The 18,306-nt window shown below is 44.1% G+C and overlaps 1 protein-coding gene across 5 annotated transcripts in view; it reads right to left on the reverse strand.

The window, feature by feature from the left end:
• Nucleotides 1–18,306, reverse strand: part of EHBP1 (EH domain binding protein 1) — a 210,753-nt gene that overhangs the window by 127,333 nt on the left and 65,114 nt on the right. For all 5 annotated transcript variants that reach the window (XM_062571439.1, XM_062571442.1, XM_062571441.1 and 2 more), the window contains exons 6-7: nucleotides 4,832–5,013; nucleotides 1,232–1,371 (exon numbers count right to left, since the gene is read on the reverse strand). In XM_062571439.1, coding sequence (XP_062427423.1) covers nucleotides 1,232–1,371; nucleotides 4,832–5,013 — 322 coding nt within the window. The remainder of the gene's footprint in view (nucleotides 1–1,231; nucleotides 1,372–4,831; nucleotides 5,014–18,306) is intronic.

An 18,306-nucleotide genomic window follows, 5' to 3' on the forward strand; every position in this document is an offset into this window, starting at 1 on the left:
CCTAGATTCTTCTAGTTTCTCTAGGGGAACAGAGAAAGACCTTGCAGAGTGATCTCCGTGTGACCAGCCTGGTATTTCTCCACCTCTTCACCAAGAACATGTTACTTCTATCTCTCAAATATTTCATTCTGAACTTTCCAATCTGCACTATCTTGGAGACATACAGCATAACTACAGATTTGGTCAGGGTATAAAACATTTGATTGAAAATGGAAAGCCTGGGGGAAACAAACACATCTGCATCCCTTCACAGCACTAAATACAACTAAGTAATAACTGCTTCAGGCTGAATTACAGTGGCAATTAAAGCTAAAAAACAAGCAATGCAAGCTGTGCTTCAAATAACCGAACCAACGTTCCTCAGGATCTTCACAAGCAGATTTAACAGTTCATTTCTTTGTTTCAGATGCTTTTCCCTGCCTTAGCAAAACATCCTGTTATTTAGACAGACATTATTAAAGATCACTGGAGGCATGAAGGATGGCACCAAAAGATTATTTGTCTTTCCTAATTCTTCTCTTATACTAAGAATTCCTACAGAACTTATCTCAAACAGTACTACATAATGATCTCTACAACTTAACATCATCACGTCTTGATCTGATTTACAGTTCAGTTATCTTGAACATGCTAAGCTTTTTTCTGTCAACAAATAATCCAAACACCATTATACCGTGTCACTTGAAACAATACGACTATGAAATTTAGTTAAAGTCTTCTAACAGTCTCGCGATTTTATTTCAGTGAGATAGCCCCCAACCGAAAGGAAGAAGGACGCTGCCTGAAATTACCATGTTATTGCGTAGAACCTCCGTACCCCCGATGGGATCTGATTTGGGGAGAGTAACTGATTTCTCAGTTATTCTCCCAAACATTCTTTAATCTTTCACTTAGCTCATCTCTTGCTTTCTTGCTCGTTGACCCTGTGTCTTTTTACTCCTCTGTTCACATTGGCTTTTTGCTTCCCTAGAATGCTACTACCTAACATATTCCCTCCCGAAAACAGGACCCTCTCCCCGCGCCCCCCCCCCCCCAAAAAAAAAAAAAAAAAGAAATCAATCCTCTTGAGTTCATGAAAATTAAACTTCACTGAGTTAGGGGTCCCTCTTCCATAAAGTTATCCTACATATTCTTTTATTTCATAGTACAAACATAGTGTAAGGATAAAATCTATTGATTATGGTTGGTAGTTAGCAAAGGTAACTATTATCTCCCCCATGGCGAAACCAACCTGTAATCTTTGCAGCCTTTTCCTCTTGATTCACTCTGTTTTCTTCATCTTCTTCATTGTCTTCCTCAAAATCATCTAGATTTCCAATATCAGCTTGTTTCATACTCATCAAACTAGCCAGGCTTTGCATATCTTCATCTCTAAATAACAAATTTCAAACCAGGCATTAAAAATCTGTTAATACCATATCTGATACTACTGCATTCATATGCTTTCTTTTCTTCACAGAGATCTCTCATCTTGGATCTCATCTTGAAAGTGGTGAAAGAAGGAAAAAACACTCATGTATATTGATTTCTGAATGGAATGCTTTCTATTAACAAAAATCTAAAAGGTAAAAACAGCGCTGCCTTGCATTAAAACATTGTGTTTCAATGGACTATTTCAAGTCTTCTGTGACTGTATCTTTCACATACAGGTATCTTTCGTATGACTGCCATCTTTCATATCTAACATTAGCTTACTGAAAACATGGCAACAGCTAAATATTCAGAGAAATTAATGTTGTATGTCAGTTCCATTAAAAACATTTGTGAAGTACATAATGTCATTCTCAAAGCAAGAGTGGTCTTAGCTCTTCTATTTTAAAACAGTTTCAATAGCTTTATGGTGATTAACCAAATATTTTTGCAGATTTTTGCAACAATACTGACTGGAGACTGCCTGGTTAGGGAGCAGCTCTGCTGAAAAGGACCTGGGAGCTCAGTAGAGAGTAAGCTGAACGTGAGCTGGCAGTGTGCCCTGGCAGCCAGAGGCCGATAGGGCAGCCAGTAAATTGTGCAAAGCCATGACCCTGCTTTACTTGGTGCTCATTGCACTGTATTTAGGATACTTGGTCCAGTGGTGGGTTCCTCAATACAGGATGTTGATAAACTGCAGCAAGTTCAGCAGAGGGCCACCAAGATGGTCAGGACTGGAGCACTGGGCCTACAATGAGAGGCTGAGGGAGATGCACTTGGTAAGCCTGGGAAAGAGAACCCCTGGGGAGACCTCACGGCAGCTTGTCAGCCCCTGTGAGGAGGTTATTGAGAAGCCAGTGGTGGGAGGATGAGAGACAGAGGACAGGAACATCAGAACCTTTTGGTTTTGATTTAAGGAAAAGCCTTTTCATCATGAAGACAGTCACTGACAAGCAGAGGGAAGAGTTGCCCAGATGTTTTGCCATCTCCATTCTGGGGGTTTTGCAAAATCTGGTCTGCTCTAGCACCTGACTCCACTTTGAACAGGAGCTTATAGACTGGATGCCCCGGGAGCTCCCTTCCAATCTGAGTTATTCCATGATTCTGTGATTTTATGAAAGCACAGAAATAGCTTATTTCACATAATAACTCATCTACAACTAGAAACTAAACACATCGTGGCATAAAATATTCTATCTACTTCGAAGCTGATCACAGCAAAACCAGATGCGTCGATTTTGTGCCTAATAATGTCAAGAGAGCTAGACAAATTATTTTAAAGGTATTATTTAAAGGAATAAAGATGCCATACAAACCATGCCTCAAATCTAGACAGAAACACAGAAACACTTAAAATATAGGAATTAATCTCAGTGATTTAACATACTGTTAAAACCAGAAATTCTTTGGGGCAATCATTTCCCACTCTGAGGTTCAAAATAATCAGCATCACAGAACCTACAGTAATTTGAGGTGAGCAAGTGCTTTATAATATAAATAAAAACTATTAATAATAAATATAGAATAAGTAACTATCAGGAAGTCACAAAGACCTTCCCTTTTATGCTGTATCCCCCAGGGTTCATCATCCTATTTTGATAATCAATAGATTAAATCAACTCTTTAAGCACAGGAAAAAAGGTAGTATCAGGAGACTCAAACGCAACACATTTTAACCGCATAGCTAAAATAGCTCACTAATGCTCTGGAGATGAAGAGCTGGCAGTAACGAGTACTCAGATTTTGCATGTCAATTCTTCATGTTAAGTTTATAAATGAAAAGATCTCAGAAGTACTGTTTCTTTTTCCTGTCCTCTGTGTATCATAATCTTTCCCTGTTTTAGACATTCACAAAGAAATCAGATGATCTTTGATACTGCAAGGCAACACGCTGCAATAAAGACATAAAATAAAATTGAGTCTCACTTTATAAAACCAGAATGGTTTGGAAGAAATATAAACCAGCCTTGACGTGGCCAGTGTCTTCTCATACTGCCTTTTGTTCATGCATCTGACACCTGAATTCTCGCTTTTCTTTTGATTAGTAGGATGATCTCAACTTCCCCAAAGTTATATAAACAACAAAACAGTGCTTTCGCAAACACCAAATTTTGTTTCAATCCCCAGCTCAGGGCAGTATTAAAGCTCTAGTCTTAACTGAGAGTATATTCTCTGAATTGGATCGATTTTCTCCAGACAAAGTTATATGCTGTCCTAACAGGATGCACTTTTTAGGAATTATGGCCCTAGAAAGCACCACCTAATAGTGCAGCTATTTATTGTTCGTGGTTCATGGATGTTGGTGGGTTGCCAGAAGTTAACAGGCTATTGGATACTGACTTTATCTTCTCATTTTCAGCTGCTACATTATGTTAAACCATACCTAAAAATGCAATACTTGAAAATATCATTCTTACATAACAGCTCAAAATGTAGCTCCTAGCGGGTTATTCTGGGGAGGGAAACAGAAGGTGCTTTTAATGCATTTGTAACTATCAAAACAGGCAGTCAAAAAATATTTTTTTGTGTCAAAATGAGTGCTGTAACATGCCAAAGCCTGGAATGCTGTTCACATAACTGTTCTGGGGCACTAAAGCATCTTCTGTCACAGAAGGCCATGTCTGCAAGTGCACTCGAATAACAAGAACAGAAATAGACTGTTAGCATTTAAGGGGAAAAAGAAATTTTAAAAAAGAGGCAAAAGATGAACTAGAGCAATAGCTTCCCCAACTCCCTCTTTTTCTTCCATCCTTACATTCCCATACTCAACACGTAGAGACAGACAGGAAGAACAAGGATAGTCCAACATTTGATATCCTGAATCTGACAGAAATTCCTAGAAGTTATAGGATCTGGAAAAATCACTTGTATCCTCTGTGCTCCAAAGGCAGTTGAAGGGCGGGACAGAACCAAGTGAGTGAGCAGGAGGAGTGGCAATCAGAGCACAAGTGAACACTTTGCACAGGATGTTCTTGTGATCAGCCGAAGATCTCACCTTCGACTGCACCTTCTCTCACTCTGCAGCTGCCTTCGGCTCTTTGTGGAATAGAAAAAGGTGTGCTCGTTCCCACATTTCCCTTGGCCTCTGCTAAGGGTATTGTTGGATGAACACACACACGCAGAGAAGTACACTCCTGCTGCTTTCAAACCTGCAGATTTTTTTAAGCTGCTCTTATTTAAGATATCCATAATGACAGAGGACAACTATTTGCCTCTGAAAAACACAAGACTATAATCAGAGTGAGACATGACTTCTACTTAGACTAAGAAATGAAGTATGGCAGGAATGATAGGTATGCTGAAGAACACTCTCAGATTCCGCCATTCTACACCAAAAGAGCTCTTTACCCAAAGAATTCTTTGAAAAGAAACACAAAGCAGGCTATCTGGTTAGAAAAAACAAAAACCAAAAACTACTTACGTGGCTTTTCCTTCCCTCAGGAAAATACAAGATAAAGAGAACTGTAGTGTGGCAGATACCACTTTTTTGGACAAAGGCTTGAATTTTAACTTGACATCTGTCTGTGTAGGCATGGGGCTCGCATATTGCTTCATGTTGATGCTGCTGGTGGCAAGTGCTTTTCTGCGTCCAGAAGGAGATTCCTGAAAGCAGACGCAAAACAAAATTAATGTTAAAGGTGCAGAAGGTTGTTACAATAAAACCTGCATGTTCATAAACCAAACAAACCCCCCACATTTATTAAACCTGCACTGTTGTTCTTCCAACTGTGCAGCCACAATGTGTTGCTATGATCCTCTCTAGAGACAAAAATCCAGCTCTAAAACTAGACCCATCACTAACGATGGCCCACTGAAGACAGGTGTGTCCAATGGAGAAAGAGGTTTTTCACTGTGATTCCATATCAGACCCTTAGTCATTAAGGCTTGTATTATCCCACAGTGGCATCCACTACAGGTATCCATTTAAGCAAATGGGAACATATCTCAGTTGCTCCTTTAGAGAACTGGACTAGGTTTTTATTCAACACACGTAAGATATGGGTTTGAATAATACATACATTTCTATACAAAATGCTATCAGGATATCAAGTTGCCAGTCTGAGCCACCATTAGGGTTCAGTACTCAACTATAACGCTTGAAATTTTTTCAGAGTACGGTTACTTCTCACTAGTGTTGTATGTGTACTATCAGGAGTCACAGGTTTCTGAAGATTAAGGTTGACAATGCTACCAAAAATATCAATCAGAACTGGGCAAGAAACAGAAAAATAAAAAACAAGACAAGATAAAAGCCTAAACTGTATTTCAAGGTAAAGGTGTTGCTCACAGCTCAGTAATTCAGACATAAATTAATGTAAAATGCATCTAAGAATCTACCTGATTGTTTCTAATATCAGTATAAGTAGCAAAGGAATGATTATATGTAATAAAGCTCTAGTAACAAAGTCAAACAAGAAAACCCTGCTGTTAACTCTTTTGAAAGATGTTCTCACAATAAGACTGCATTTTATTGCAGCTGACAATTTGTGTTGAATGAGGAATACTAATTCAATCAAAACATTCAAGCATCCTTTTTCAAAGTACTTGACATTTCCACCCAGTAGAATAAGTCAGAATGTAATATGTCATCCCCAAAGAATACCTTGTTTAAAAAACTAGCCTTATCTGTCAGATTATGCACAGCAATATTATACAGAACTATTAGTGCATGTAGATACCTTATGAATGAATTTCAAAAATGCATCAAACACTCGAGAAGGATTTAGGCCCTCTCGTAAGAAAGACTTAAGAATATGCAAATACTCTTAACAGAAGCAAGTTGAACAGATGCGACTATCCCAAACAATACAAGTGCTCTTTCCCTGGCCGCGACCGTCACTCACAGAGCAAGATTAAGGTCCAAGGTTCTGACAACGTGTGAAATGGGAAGTACGATCGGGGAGTTTCAATTATCACACAGATAGGAACAACAATAATCTGTTACTGTCCTCTACCTTTAGAATAACTAAATATTACAACCAATTACACAGAACGCCGGATCCACTGCAGCTCCTGTTTTGAAAGGAACATGAGATGGTCCTTCTTTTTTGCACATTCTCTAGGCAAAACCAGGGAAGCAGTTTGTACTTGAGAGCAACTTGTTTCCTAATGGTAAACGTTCAGCTTTCATGCTACAGTGTGAAAACGGTGGCCCAGACGAATACAAAGGAAAATATTCTGCTCATGAGCTATAGCAACCAGAAGCAGTCGTCACACGTTGGACTAGATTCATCTTTGAATCAGTCAGGATAAGCTCATGCTTGCAGTCAAAAACCACAGGTTTTAAAATGCTTTAATGGTTTTAAAATCTATAGTGTGGTGCCACAGTTTTTCTTACCAAGATAACAATTCACAACGTAATGCAAATAACTGGGAGAACTCTTCATTACTTCAGTATTTCCAAGTTATACAATATGTTTCTTCAAAAAAACTGTTTTCCTTTGCTCTTTCTCTAACAGCGCATGTCTTTTGTCCCTTCCTCGCTCTCCTTCATCTATTACTGCACCTACAGCCTGGGAGAAACAGCTCCCAGACGGACCAAGGCATGAAACGTGGCCGCTCGCTAGGAGCCTCCCGGAGGAATCGCTCGCCCACCACGCGACATCACCCGTCGGGTGGACGCTTCTCCAGGTGACAACGAAAAGCAGCTCCAGGAGCTGTGAATGTCCCCAGCTAAACGAAGGGGAACTTTTGCCCAGCTCGCTACCCTGCAGGACTGCCCTGGCAAGGGGCAATGGACACAAACACGACTCGGGGTGGGGGTACGTTGTGGGGAGAGCGACTTTCTCGTCTGATGAACACACTTATTTTATCTAATAACAGGTCTGAAATACAAGTTGTCTTTATCAAGGGGATATCACTGAAAAATGCAAAGCAAATAAGCCAACCCAACCGAACGAGCGGTTCGGTGGTGAGTCTGAACTGAGGGCAAGAGCAGAGTGTCTTCACCTCGCAGCCTTCGAAAAGCCGCAAATCAGCTCGGGAGAATTTTGCTATAGCTCGAAATTACATTTGGGGGTTATTCATTGGGTAAACCATCCTCTCGCCATCTGCAGCTGCAGGTGATCTGAGTCAGACGTGGTGAATAAGAGGCACAAAGGAGGAAGGTGTAAGGTGTCCCAGCAAGGACGACCATCAGCGATGCTTTGTGAAACCTGCTGGCGCCGGCTGGTGCAGAGAGCAGAGACGGGTGTGCAGTCAACCCCGCGCCAGGAAAACGGGCGGCCACCAGTCACAGGTTCTGGCATACCCCAGTACCACAGAGAAATTTTTTGCAGAAGAATAAATAATTCTTAAATAAGGGGAGAAAAACCTAATCCAAGAGAAAGGCCTACGAGTAGAATACACAGTAACAGCTTCAGCAGTAGCCTAGGATGAGTAATTTCACACAGAAGTATAGTTTGGTAAGATATACAATCCATAACGTCCATTTAAGACGAAAAATCCCATCTGATGTCACTTTGGTCTCCTCTGAGCACATGGAGCGCTAGAACAGATAAAACAGGAATCATAACACGGATTTTTTAATTGCTCAGCTTTCCTCATTTTAACTATGGAACAACTCTCAAAGTTTAAAACATGCCAGACTCAACCAACTCTTCAGGTTTTTCCCGTATTTACGACAGCCGGCGTTGGCCCATCACACTTTGAGAAGGGTCTGGGGAAAAGTCAACTCGGAAAGCAAAACAGGGGAACAAACTCCTGGCAGAGCTGACCAAATTCAGGCTAACAAGTTCATCCTGTTAAAAACTGGACAACTTGGAAACTCCTTCCTTATTCTTGAAGACCGACAATGTGTTAAGCAAGCAAAAGCAAATGCGATATCTGCATATCAAAGAGAGATTTAAGATAACCTAGAACCACCTGGGCTTTAACGTGACTGTAGGTTATCTTCCAGCTCAAACATACTAATAGATTTGGGAACACGTGCTATTGGGTTCACAAGGTAATACACAGAGTGCTTGCTAAAAACCTTTATTTTAGTTATTGTATAGTTCTTGCAAGAGAAACTACAGAAAATACTGAAAAAAGAATGCTCTTTTGGTCGGTATTCTGTGCTTTCATGCTTCCCTATCAACAAAGGTTTCCTAATAAACCAGACAGTTTTGCTTTCAGAGAAAGCAAAAAGAGAAACACATAAAGCCATCAAGCAAAACCACATAAATCAGTAGGATGCTGCACATTCATTTTTAGTAAAGGAAAGCAGCGTTAGTAACATATTTATGTAGTCCATGGTTTCCAGGCACACTGAAGGTATCGCAGAGGCTTCAAAGCCATCGTCCCACCAGCCAGCAGCAGCGAGGCGACCCACGGGTGCTGGGGCTGACGCGGCAGCTCCCGCCAGCTCCCACCCCACCTGGGATCTCAACGATGGGGGTTCAGAAGCTCCGGATGGGAGCACCCCGTGGTCTGCTCTGTCAAAGGCAGACACGGTAAAAGATCTGCATAGCATGCAATCAGCTCTCTTTCTACAACAAATGCGAAGAAATGCCACAAAATAGCGGTCTTTTCCGTCTAGAGGCCGCTGCGCGTCTCCGATGATAGGAAACATCCTTCTGGTTCTCTCCTAGAGCAGATACTTCACAGCAAATAAAATATCCAAACAAAGCCAGTAAAACTAGATAATTGGCACCACATTTGTAAAGTGGACAATGTATTTTTCCTGGAAAGACGGTTGCAGATGACCACTACTAAGCAGTGTCCCAACTCCTTCCCAAATCAAGCAAGCCAATAGACTGACACCTCCACACAAAAGGTCTGAACTTGGACTTTTAGTTTAAAACAAACCTAGGGAATGGAATGATGCAAGTTTAATGCAACCTTCTTTCCCCTGAAATATATTTTTAATCATCTTGTGCCCTGTAATTACCAACTTCCTGATATTAAGTCTTCTACAAGGTTAGAAGACTAGACCAGAAATACAAGGAAGCAAGAAATAGATCTGTATTTTCTGTTAAACCGACCTCATTTCTACAGCTGCACAGAAATCAAAATATTTGACAGTTTTTCCCCACAGGACCTATCCTAACATTTGGTGGAAACCAGCAGAATATACTTTACCTCCTAACATCTGAACTCATCTTTCGTACACCAGCCTTCAGCCCCTGCACTGCACTCATCAGTCCCTGAAACGCAACTGTCCTGTTTTCTATCCACACTGAGCATGAAAACAATAAAATGCTTTAATTTGGCAGAAACTAGACCAAAAAGTGTTGTACTTCTTCATTACTCAGCACTACATAGCAATTCTCTTGCCAGCAGGAATATCTTAACAGTGACGCATAAGCACTGTAAAAACATCAAGCAAGAAAGACCTAAACATGGAGGGTAAGTTTCCTAGCTGAATATTGCTATTTTATCAGAAGAAACAATGAGTTTTGACCACCTTCATCCCCCAAAATGAAGACCTCCAGCAGAAAGGGCTGTCTTTTCATATTATTTAAAAGAGAATGCTAAAAAAAATTTGAAGAGGAGCAATCTGTTGCATACCTTGGCGTGAAATAGTTACACAAAGCCCTTTTTCTCTATATAAAATCCTATTGAGACGACAAGTTTTGAGGTCTTCGCTTTCGCTGTGCTTCGTAATTCGACGGAGAGCATTTTCAAGGAAAGCTGTCCTCGGGCATACAAACCCGGGGGACCTGAAGAAAAGGAAGGGGGCAAGCTCCCACTCCTCGCAGCCTGCACGGCAGCTCCTCCAGCCGGGCTGCGAGCACCATCTTGCTCGGATGAAAAGATCACTGCTTCACCAGCAGAGCAAAATGGATCACGACAGAATTTAATTTGTGAGAGTATACAGCAATTAAATGCTAAAACAGACAAGCTACGGGGAGCTCTCTCAACTGGAGAGAGTAAATTAGAAACTACGTCAGTTAAAATAATTTAGACAGTCGGGTGGCAGATTTGGAGGGCTGAATGCAAACAGCACAATCTGCCCTGAAAACTTGTTTAAAAGCAAATGATGGCTCAAGGTATCCAGAACAGTATTAAGAATTAGGATGCATTTGAATGGAGAATTTAATGTTTAAAAAATTCTGCACACACCAGAAAAGTTTGAGCCCTAGATGCAAGGGTTGGGAAGGGAATTCAAAACGTATAAATGTTGAAACAGCTACACTTGCTTCTGCATATGCGATTAGATAGGCAGCACCGTATGCCATGTACTCCTCAGCGATCGCAGAGGCAACGCTCTCAGCAAGCAAAGCGAAAACAGCGCATATTACTACCGCTATTGAACCGGCCGGGCTTGCTTTTAGAAAAGCCCAACATCATTTCACGAAAGCCCGAGAGCCTGAAGCGTGCAGCGAACGGATCTTTAAGATCAGCCTCGTGGCCGTAGGTGTGCTCAAGCCGACCTGACCTGGGTAACAACAAATTGCTCATCTGCACAGACCAACCACTTGCTTTCGCGTACTCTGGAACTAGCCAAAGATGAACACCAGATAGGAAGCTTAGGAAGTGAGACGATGTCTCCTACGTTTAGGTAAATCATCTACGCTACACCAACTACTACTGAGCAAATTCGGAAGTGCTGTTTTGCAAAAACAAAAACAAAAACAAAAAAAAGCAAAATAAAAAAAAAATCTCTGATGATTATTGAATAGATGGAAAACACAGTATTTAAGACCAAAGTTTTATTTGAATATTTTACCAATACTCCAGATGGATGAGATGCGGGTATTTACTTCTAAAGTGGGCTCAATGCTTATCACAGGCAACAGAGAAACGTTTGCAAGTGAGATGGACAGTTTTAACAGATAGCAGAGAACTACCAGACACTGAAACACTCATTCTGGTCACGGATGTGGAGGATTGCTTCACAAATCTCTTTCAAAAATTTCCTTACTATCTTTTTTGGACAGTTTAGTAAAACAGGAACTCTTCATGAACACGGTGCTGTAGAGGGATGCATATGAGCTTGACAACCAACGCTGAGAAACTTCTGGCCTAGCATTTGTAGCCTTTTTCCTCCTCACTTTTTCAGATTGCTTCCTCTTGAGACACTATGAAAATTTCTCTTTTTCTGTTAAAATAATGACAGAGTCTTCTGCATGCCTGCACCTCAGTGCACGATGCACTTGTATATAAGCCTGTGTATATCATGACATAGATTGCTAGTATGTAAAAGCCCCTGAAATGGGATTATTTTTGATAGCAAAAGACCACAAGCATACTTCCAACTGGAATTCTTGTCCACAATTTTAATTTTCCTTGGACTTGAGACACAAGCTCACAGAGGCTCGGCCAGCAGTTGGCAAACTTACTATTATGGGCTGGCTGTTTAAATCCTCAAATATTTGCTCCCAAAAGAGCAGATATAAAGAAACCTGGTCTTGAGCTGCTGCTGATCCCTAGCAGGTGAGGCTGGCTGTAGCCAAAGGCGCTGTGCGCTGCGCTGGAGGCTGGACGCATAAAGAGCAATGTTTCATTTTCCCGTGAGCGGCATACTGCTAAGCTGGCTTCTGGGCAGTGCGTTGTCCACTTTGGAGAGCAACGTTGGCGTTCAGCTTCGGCTGTTTCACTTCCAAAACAGTGTGCTTGCTGGGCTTGGTTTATTTTCCTCTCTACTTTTGAAGAGTTCATTGTATGCGCATAATATTTATCTATAATTAGCTTCAAAACAAAGTAGGAACATTGATAACTTATTTAATGCTAGAAGAGAAGAAATAGCAGATTATAAATTTGGTTCTTAAATTTTTAACTCAAATTGGAGTAAGAAACACCTAATAAAAAAAGAAATTACTTTCTTCCCTTATAAATCTGAAGTCAAATCAGAAATGGGCAAGAGGTTCTCATAATTAAAAAATAGGTTGTAAACTGAGAATTCTGCCTCAGCAACACAGACTGCAAAGAGCTTCTGCCAGGGTAGAACACAAGTTGCTATAAAAAAGGGTATACAGGCAAAGTCACCTGGATAATTTTAGTATTTAATCATGTGGCTTGGGTTAGACCTCCTCCTTTCAGAAGGAGGATAGCTGAGTTGACTCGACAGCCGTGACTTTACTGCTCAGCCACTCCTGAGCCAGCTGCCTTCTTCCATGTGCTGGACCACACAGGCTGACTGGGATCCTATTGCTCCTATGATGATGCTATTGATCGTCATCTGTTCTAACAGCTAATGACTGCCATTAAATTTAAATTTAAGCTTACCTACAAGTCCCTGACACTTCAGTTCTATTTTGCTTGGAAGGAAATCTCCATTTTACAATTCACTCCTCATCTACTCTGTGCAAAATATCTCACGACCTATGCCACAGAGCTTCAAGTAGATGCACAAGAAAAAGCATAATTAAAAAACACCAACTAGTTACCTATTTATTGCTAGTTGCAGACACTAACAGCCCTTTTGTTGCTGACAACTTCCTTTCTTTTTCCATTGCAGGCCTTAAATTTGTTTGCTCTCTCTTGATCGAGCTCCAGGGCAAAGACTCAGGATCTCTGACATTAAAGAAGGTGGGTCTGAAATAACTCCCGAGCTCAGTGGGGAATGCTTTCAGGTACAAGCCTCCTCCTGAAGAAACAAATGCAGTGCAGAAGACGCACCTGATAAGAGACAGACCCTAGAAATAATTCTAGTTTATTTAAAGAGACCCACCAAATTACAACAAAATTATTGAGCTCCTTTGTAACCTCCTATGAGGAAGTGAGTTTGAGAAGGTCAAAAGATCAACTGCTCCAGCATCCTTATTCACTTTTTTTCCCCTTTGCAGAAAATAATGTATTTTTCAATGGTTTATAAAGCCGTCTAAGTTTAATTACCTAGCATAGACAAAGCCTGCTCCAGTGGGTTTTGTAGCACATCAGTGCCATCTACCAGCTGCCACCTGAGGACTACCCGCACAGAACGAACACGCAGTATTAAACGTCAAAACTCGCAAGGTTCGCGACACAGAAAAGCTTCTAACGGCATCAAGCGAAGATACTACGGCTCTTGCGTTAAATTGCTTTTGTACCGCGAGTCTCACGCTAGCTCAGGAAGCCCAGGAAGACATCCAAGCACGCTCCGTGACGCCTGCGCGCTGCGCCGCGTCCACCAAGCGGCCGCTCCCCGCGGGGTCAAGCTCTTTATCCTATCGCGAGGACCTTAGGTTTAAGCTAGAAGGTCACTTCAGCCAAACAGCGTGACGCACTCGAGTGGCTCAGTTCCTGCCGGAGCACCGGAGCATCTCGATTACTAAATTCACGATCGTGCTTCCTCGTTCTCCTCCCCCTTGCTCACAGCTTCACTCGGAAGCACGTGCCACGATACCGTAACGAACGGCCACGACGTATTTCCCGAGAGGGTACCGCGTAGCTGGAGGAGCCTCCCAAACGAAGGGGAGCCTCCCGGAGCGGGCGCGCCGCCGTCAGGCCGCCTCCCCGGGGCCCCGCGGAGCGGAGCGGAGGCGGCTCCGAAGGGGCCGCGCCGGAGGGGCCAGCGGCGGCCCGCAGCCGTGTTCGTAAGCCGTGCCAGGAAACCGCCGCAGACCTCCCCACCGCCGTTCGCTGCCGTGCTAACGCACGCTACCCGTTCAGCCCTCCCTTGCTGCCTCTACGAAAAAGCTCTCGTCAAAAACAGCTCTCATTTTTTCTGTGTATGCGCAAATTAGTTATGGATGATTAGCAAGGCATTCATTCCTTTATTTGCTTTGGCTGCGACTTGATCCGTGTTACATTCATGTGAGGGAAGCACTTTATTTTGTGTTATTAAATATGAAACACTGTACTGTTGATAAAAGGAGTCACGTTCAGGGCTGCATATTATACTGACAAAAGAGCATGTGCTTGGGCTAACGTATTGTTAAACAAGTTTTTCCAGATTTTTAATTGTGAAAAACTTAATACACAAATTGTTTTCTTCACACCAGGTAATGGGCAGCAAGAGCTTTATGTCTTAAAGCAATCTGCTGCCATCTTAACAGCAATAATTATTGCGCATTTGACTTGGCAATAAAAAGGAAATTTCAAATTCTGCCTCACAGTTCAGTTTCTTTACACATTCACCTCTAAGGCACATCGCTTCCATTATAAAACGTATCCACACGAGGCTGCGAGACCGGCTAGAACAGCGAGCAAATCAACTTTAAAAAATTCTTCTCCTGTTACATGACAAACACAAGGAAAACGGAGACGTACTGGAACAGTCCTACGGAGACGCAGGCCCAGTCGCCGGGCGCGTGCGCTGCCGGCTCCAGCTATCACAGGGTAACGCATGCCCAAAGGCCTGTCGGCCAGGCCTAGAAATCTCTTTCCACTAAACGCGGTCAGGCAGCAGCATCGTAAAGGGTACGCTTCAGTCCGGCAAGGTATTCAACTTCAAACGTATGATTTAGTTGCAATTAAATCAAGTTCAAGGAAGCCACGCGCTTCAGCGCCCTGTTAAACCTGGGAACAAATTATCAGCCCGTACAAAACGGGAGATTCTGTCGTCGGGTTTGTGGCAAACGAAAACAAACGCGCGCGGCGCTTACGCGCGCTGCCGCCTGCTTTTGAAGGAGAGGAAATTTATTTTCAGCTGAACCACTCGGCAACACACGCACCTCTCGCTCAGGTCGGAGCGCGGTCTGGGGGTAACGCCGCCCAAGCCACAAACCTCAGCCGCGCAACGTGCTCTCGCGCTGTTACAGCCTTCCAGCAAAGTACGACGTCTCACGCCTTCCTAAAACCTCCGCCCACCTGCGCCGCAAAAGCAAGCGCAGTTCTTAGATGCCCCCCAAAACCAAGCGGTAAATTAGGGGTTTCGCCTTACTGCCGAGGACAGAGCGCAGGAGGGGACGGGAGGCGGGCAAGAGCCAGGCACAGAAGCCACCCGCAAGGCGCCGGCATCCTCAGCCTGCCCGGCTTTTTCGGGGACTTCCTCGCCCCGCAGGCCTTCAGCTCTTCTACACCTTGCCCGCAGGCCACGGCTGAAAGCGAAACAAAGATTTTTTTTTTTTATTTTCTTAAAAGGCTTCCAAAGAAGTATTTTGCTTTGCTCCAGGTCACATAAGAACATGCAGAAGGACAAAGCAGTAAGTGCTCACATGCACTTTCTTGCCTGTATTCCCACTCTCTGGAATTAGGCCAGAGACGCGGCGTAAGCCGCGTGCTCCGTTCTCCTCCACTCCTGCGCAAAAATTGCCAACTCTTGGTCCTACACAGCCAATTTCCTCCTCCTTTTCTGGCTGGGCCCAAGCTTAAACTACCAAGAACTCCCCCAACGTTCCTGTGTTTTTCTCCAGGGCGCGTTTTCCATGCACCTATACCAGGCTCCCAGAGCCCTCCCAAACTTTAAGTCCTCATGTTTACAGGCCCAGGAGGAAAACCTGCCCGCTCTATGCCGACCCGAGGAGGCTTCGGCACGTACGCTCGGCGTACCGATTTCCCGAAGGAAAAATGCCAAGCGCCAAGCGCGGCCGCCCCGCGGGTTCCCGGAGCGCTGCCGGCCCGCGGCAGGCGCGCGCGGCCCAATCCCAGGAGCACGTCGCGGGCTCCGGCCGCGCCGACGCGCTTCTTGCCTGCGCTGCTCTAAGTCTGAAACTGCAGGTTGGGCAGTGAGAAATCAAACAGCAGGCACGTCGCGTATCATCCAGCTTCCCGTTTATTTATACTGTCCACATGTTACCATCAGATTTGCACATATGATAATGCACGTACAAATAAAAGCAACAAAGACCCGTACCAAATAACATCCGCATATTTAAATATTTTCGTTTAAAACGTTATTCTCTACATTCCAGAGAGACCAGGAACATTTCTGGAGCGTTAACATGCAGAAGTATTGTCAACACTGCTAGAGCTATCCTAGAAACAAGCTCACATACGTATAAAAAGCAAAGATCTTGCAAAAGGTTTATTAACAAACTGTGTTGTCATCCAGAACAAGTATAAAGTAATAAATACAGAGTCACTCTAACGAAAACACATTCCTCTCCGCCTCTCAGCTGTGAAGTCAATCTCGTTACAGAATTAAAAGCATCCTCGATGCTCCTTAGTATTTGATGCATCCATTCTGTTTTGTGGAAAATGTTCCCCACTAAAAGGAAATGGGGGGGGGGGGGAAATACCCATAAGCAGACTTAAGCTCATAATTATGATAACATTAAAAACACTTACTAGACATCTGCATTAATCAGTTACTAGAAGGCAGCGCGTTTAGTTGCAGGTACTTAGCCATGGCCCTCAGATAACATTACAAAGAGCTGGCTGTTTTGGCAAAACTAGAGAAGGGAGGGAAAAAAAAAAAAAGGAACTAGGAAACTAAGGAATTCGTATGGTACATTGGTCCTATTACCCCTAAGCTTATTAGGAGTAAAAGCTGCCCCTCGGGCCCCACCAAGCAGGGAGGAAGGCCAGGGCTCCCCGGTGGCGGCGGAGCCGCGCGCGCTCGCGGGGCCGCGGCCGAGCCGGCAGCTCGGCGCCCCGGCAAAACTGGCTCGCGGGAGCGACGGCCACGTTAAGGCGTTATCGTCGGCTAGCTCACGCAACTGGAAATTCACAGTCTGCTCTCTAAATTGGCTTAACCAGCAGCATCTGCAGCACTCCAATTAATTACAGCAGTCGGCGTGCCTTTAGGAGTAGACGCACCGATCTGAAACGATAAGGCAGTCGGAGCAACGATCGTAAGCCGGTATTCATCGCGCTCTCCGCTAACAGCGAGCGTCCGCTGCGGTGCCTCGGCGGCAGCGGGAGCAGGCTGCAGCCGGGCGGGCGCTGCCGGGAGCCCGCGCGGCCCCCGGCGCCTCCGGCGCTCAGCCGCGCAAAGCCCCGCGCCGCTTCTCTTCCCCTCGGATAAGCCCGGAATTAAAAACAGAAACCTGACGCCTGAGCCCTGTTTGGTGGGCTCCGCATGAAAAGATGCGTCGCAATAAGCTCGGCCCGAAGTTGTCTTGAGAGCCGCTAGCTTAGCTGCGGTAAAAGATTCACAGACTATACAAATATATATTAATCTTTTTTTTCTGACATTTACAACTCTAAAACCAACAGAATCACCTTTAAAAAACCTCAGACAAAAAGTTAAAAAAAACAAAGCAAAACACCCCACCTTTGGTCCTTTCATTTTTCAGCAATTAGAAAGTTTACCTTCGAAGAAAATATTTTTTAATAGCTTGACGATGAAATCCATTTTTCTATCCTGGACGTATTTTCAAGCTGTTCTTTAACAGCCTTCATACCAGTTCCAGGCGGAATGCAAAGCAACGCTATCGAGATTTGTTGCGACTTGCTTCCGTACAATTTGTGAGTTAAAGGCAGATTTTGTGCTTGTCTAACTAGCCCCATGCCGCAAACCAGGACACAAGAATCTTAATTAAGCGTCTGATACGTAAACAAAGTTTCAACTACCCAGAATTTAAATAGTTCAGTATTATTCTTCAGCTGATCAGATTTGATCCTCCACCGATCCACACGGTAACTCAGGGTTAATGGTATCAGAGCTACTGTTCAACCAACTTTCGCTACTGAGCCGCGCGGTCATCAAGCACAGATCACATCCTTCCGCAGCCCTGCGGAAGCACAAAGCCTAACCCGCACGCTTCCCGCGGCTCTTTAGCAGCTCTGGGGACGTTTTTAACCACAAAGCGACCCGAGACTCAGGGGCGCGTCCGGGTTTTTGCTGCAGAAGCTTTAGCCGCCCGGACGCTGCAGCCCAGGCCCCGGGCGAGGGGGGAGTTTGCCTGGCACCCGCCGGCCGCTGCCGCCGAGGCCGGACCTCGCCGCGAGCCCCGGCTGCCGCCGCGAGCCCCGTGCGAGCAGCCCCGCGCGCGGGGAAAGCGCCCCCGTCGGCGGCCCAACGCCGGTGAGCACGCGGCCGTGCTCTGCGGGGAGCGGGCTAGGGCGGCTCAGGCGGCAGAGAAGCCCGCACCCCCTTTCGTATTATTTTTTATTATTATTATTAAATACACGCTGTCACTTTGTATGTAAAACATGTATGTTCTT

The sequence above is a fragment of the Rhea pennata genome, chromosome 3 (assembly GCF_028389875.1).
Source record: "Rhea pennata isolate bPtePen1 chromosome 3, bPtePen1.pri, whole genome shotgun sequence".
In the NCBI taxonomy this organism is placed as follows: domain Eukaryota; kingdom Metazoa; phylum Chordata; class Aves; order Rheiformes; family Rheidae; genus Rhea; species Rhea pennata.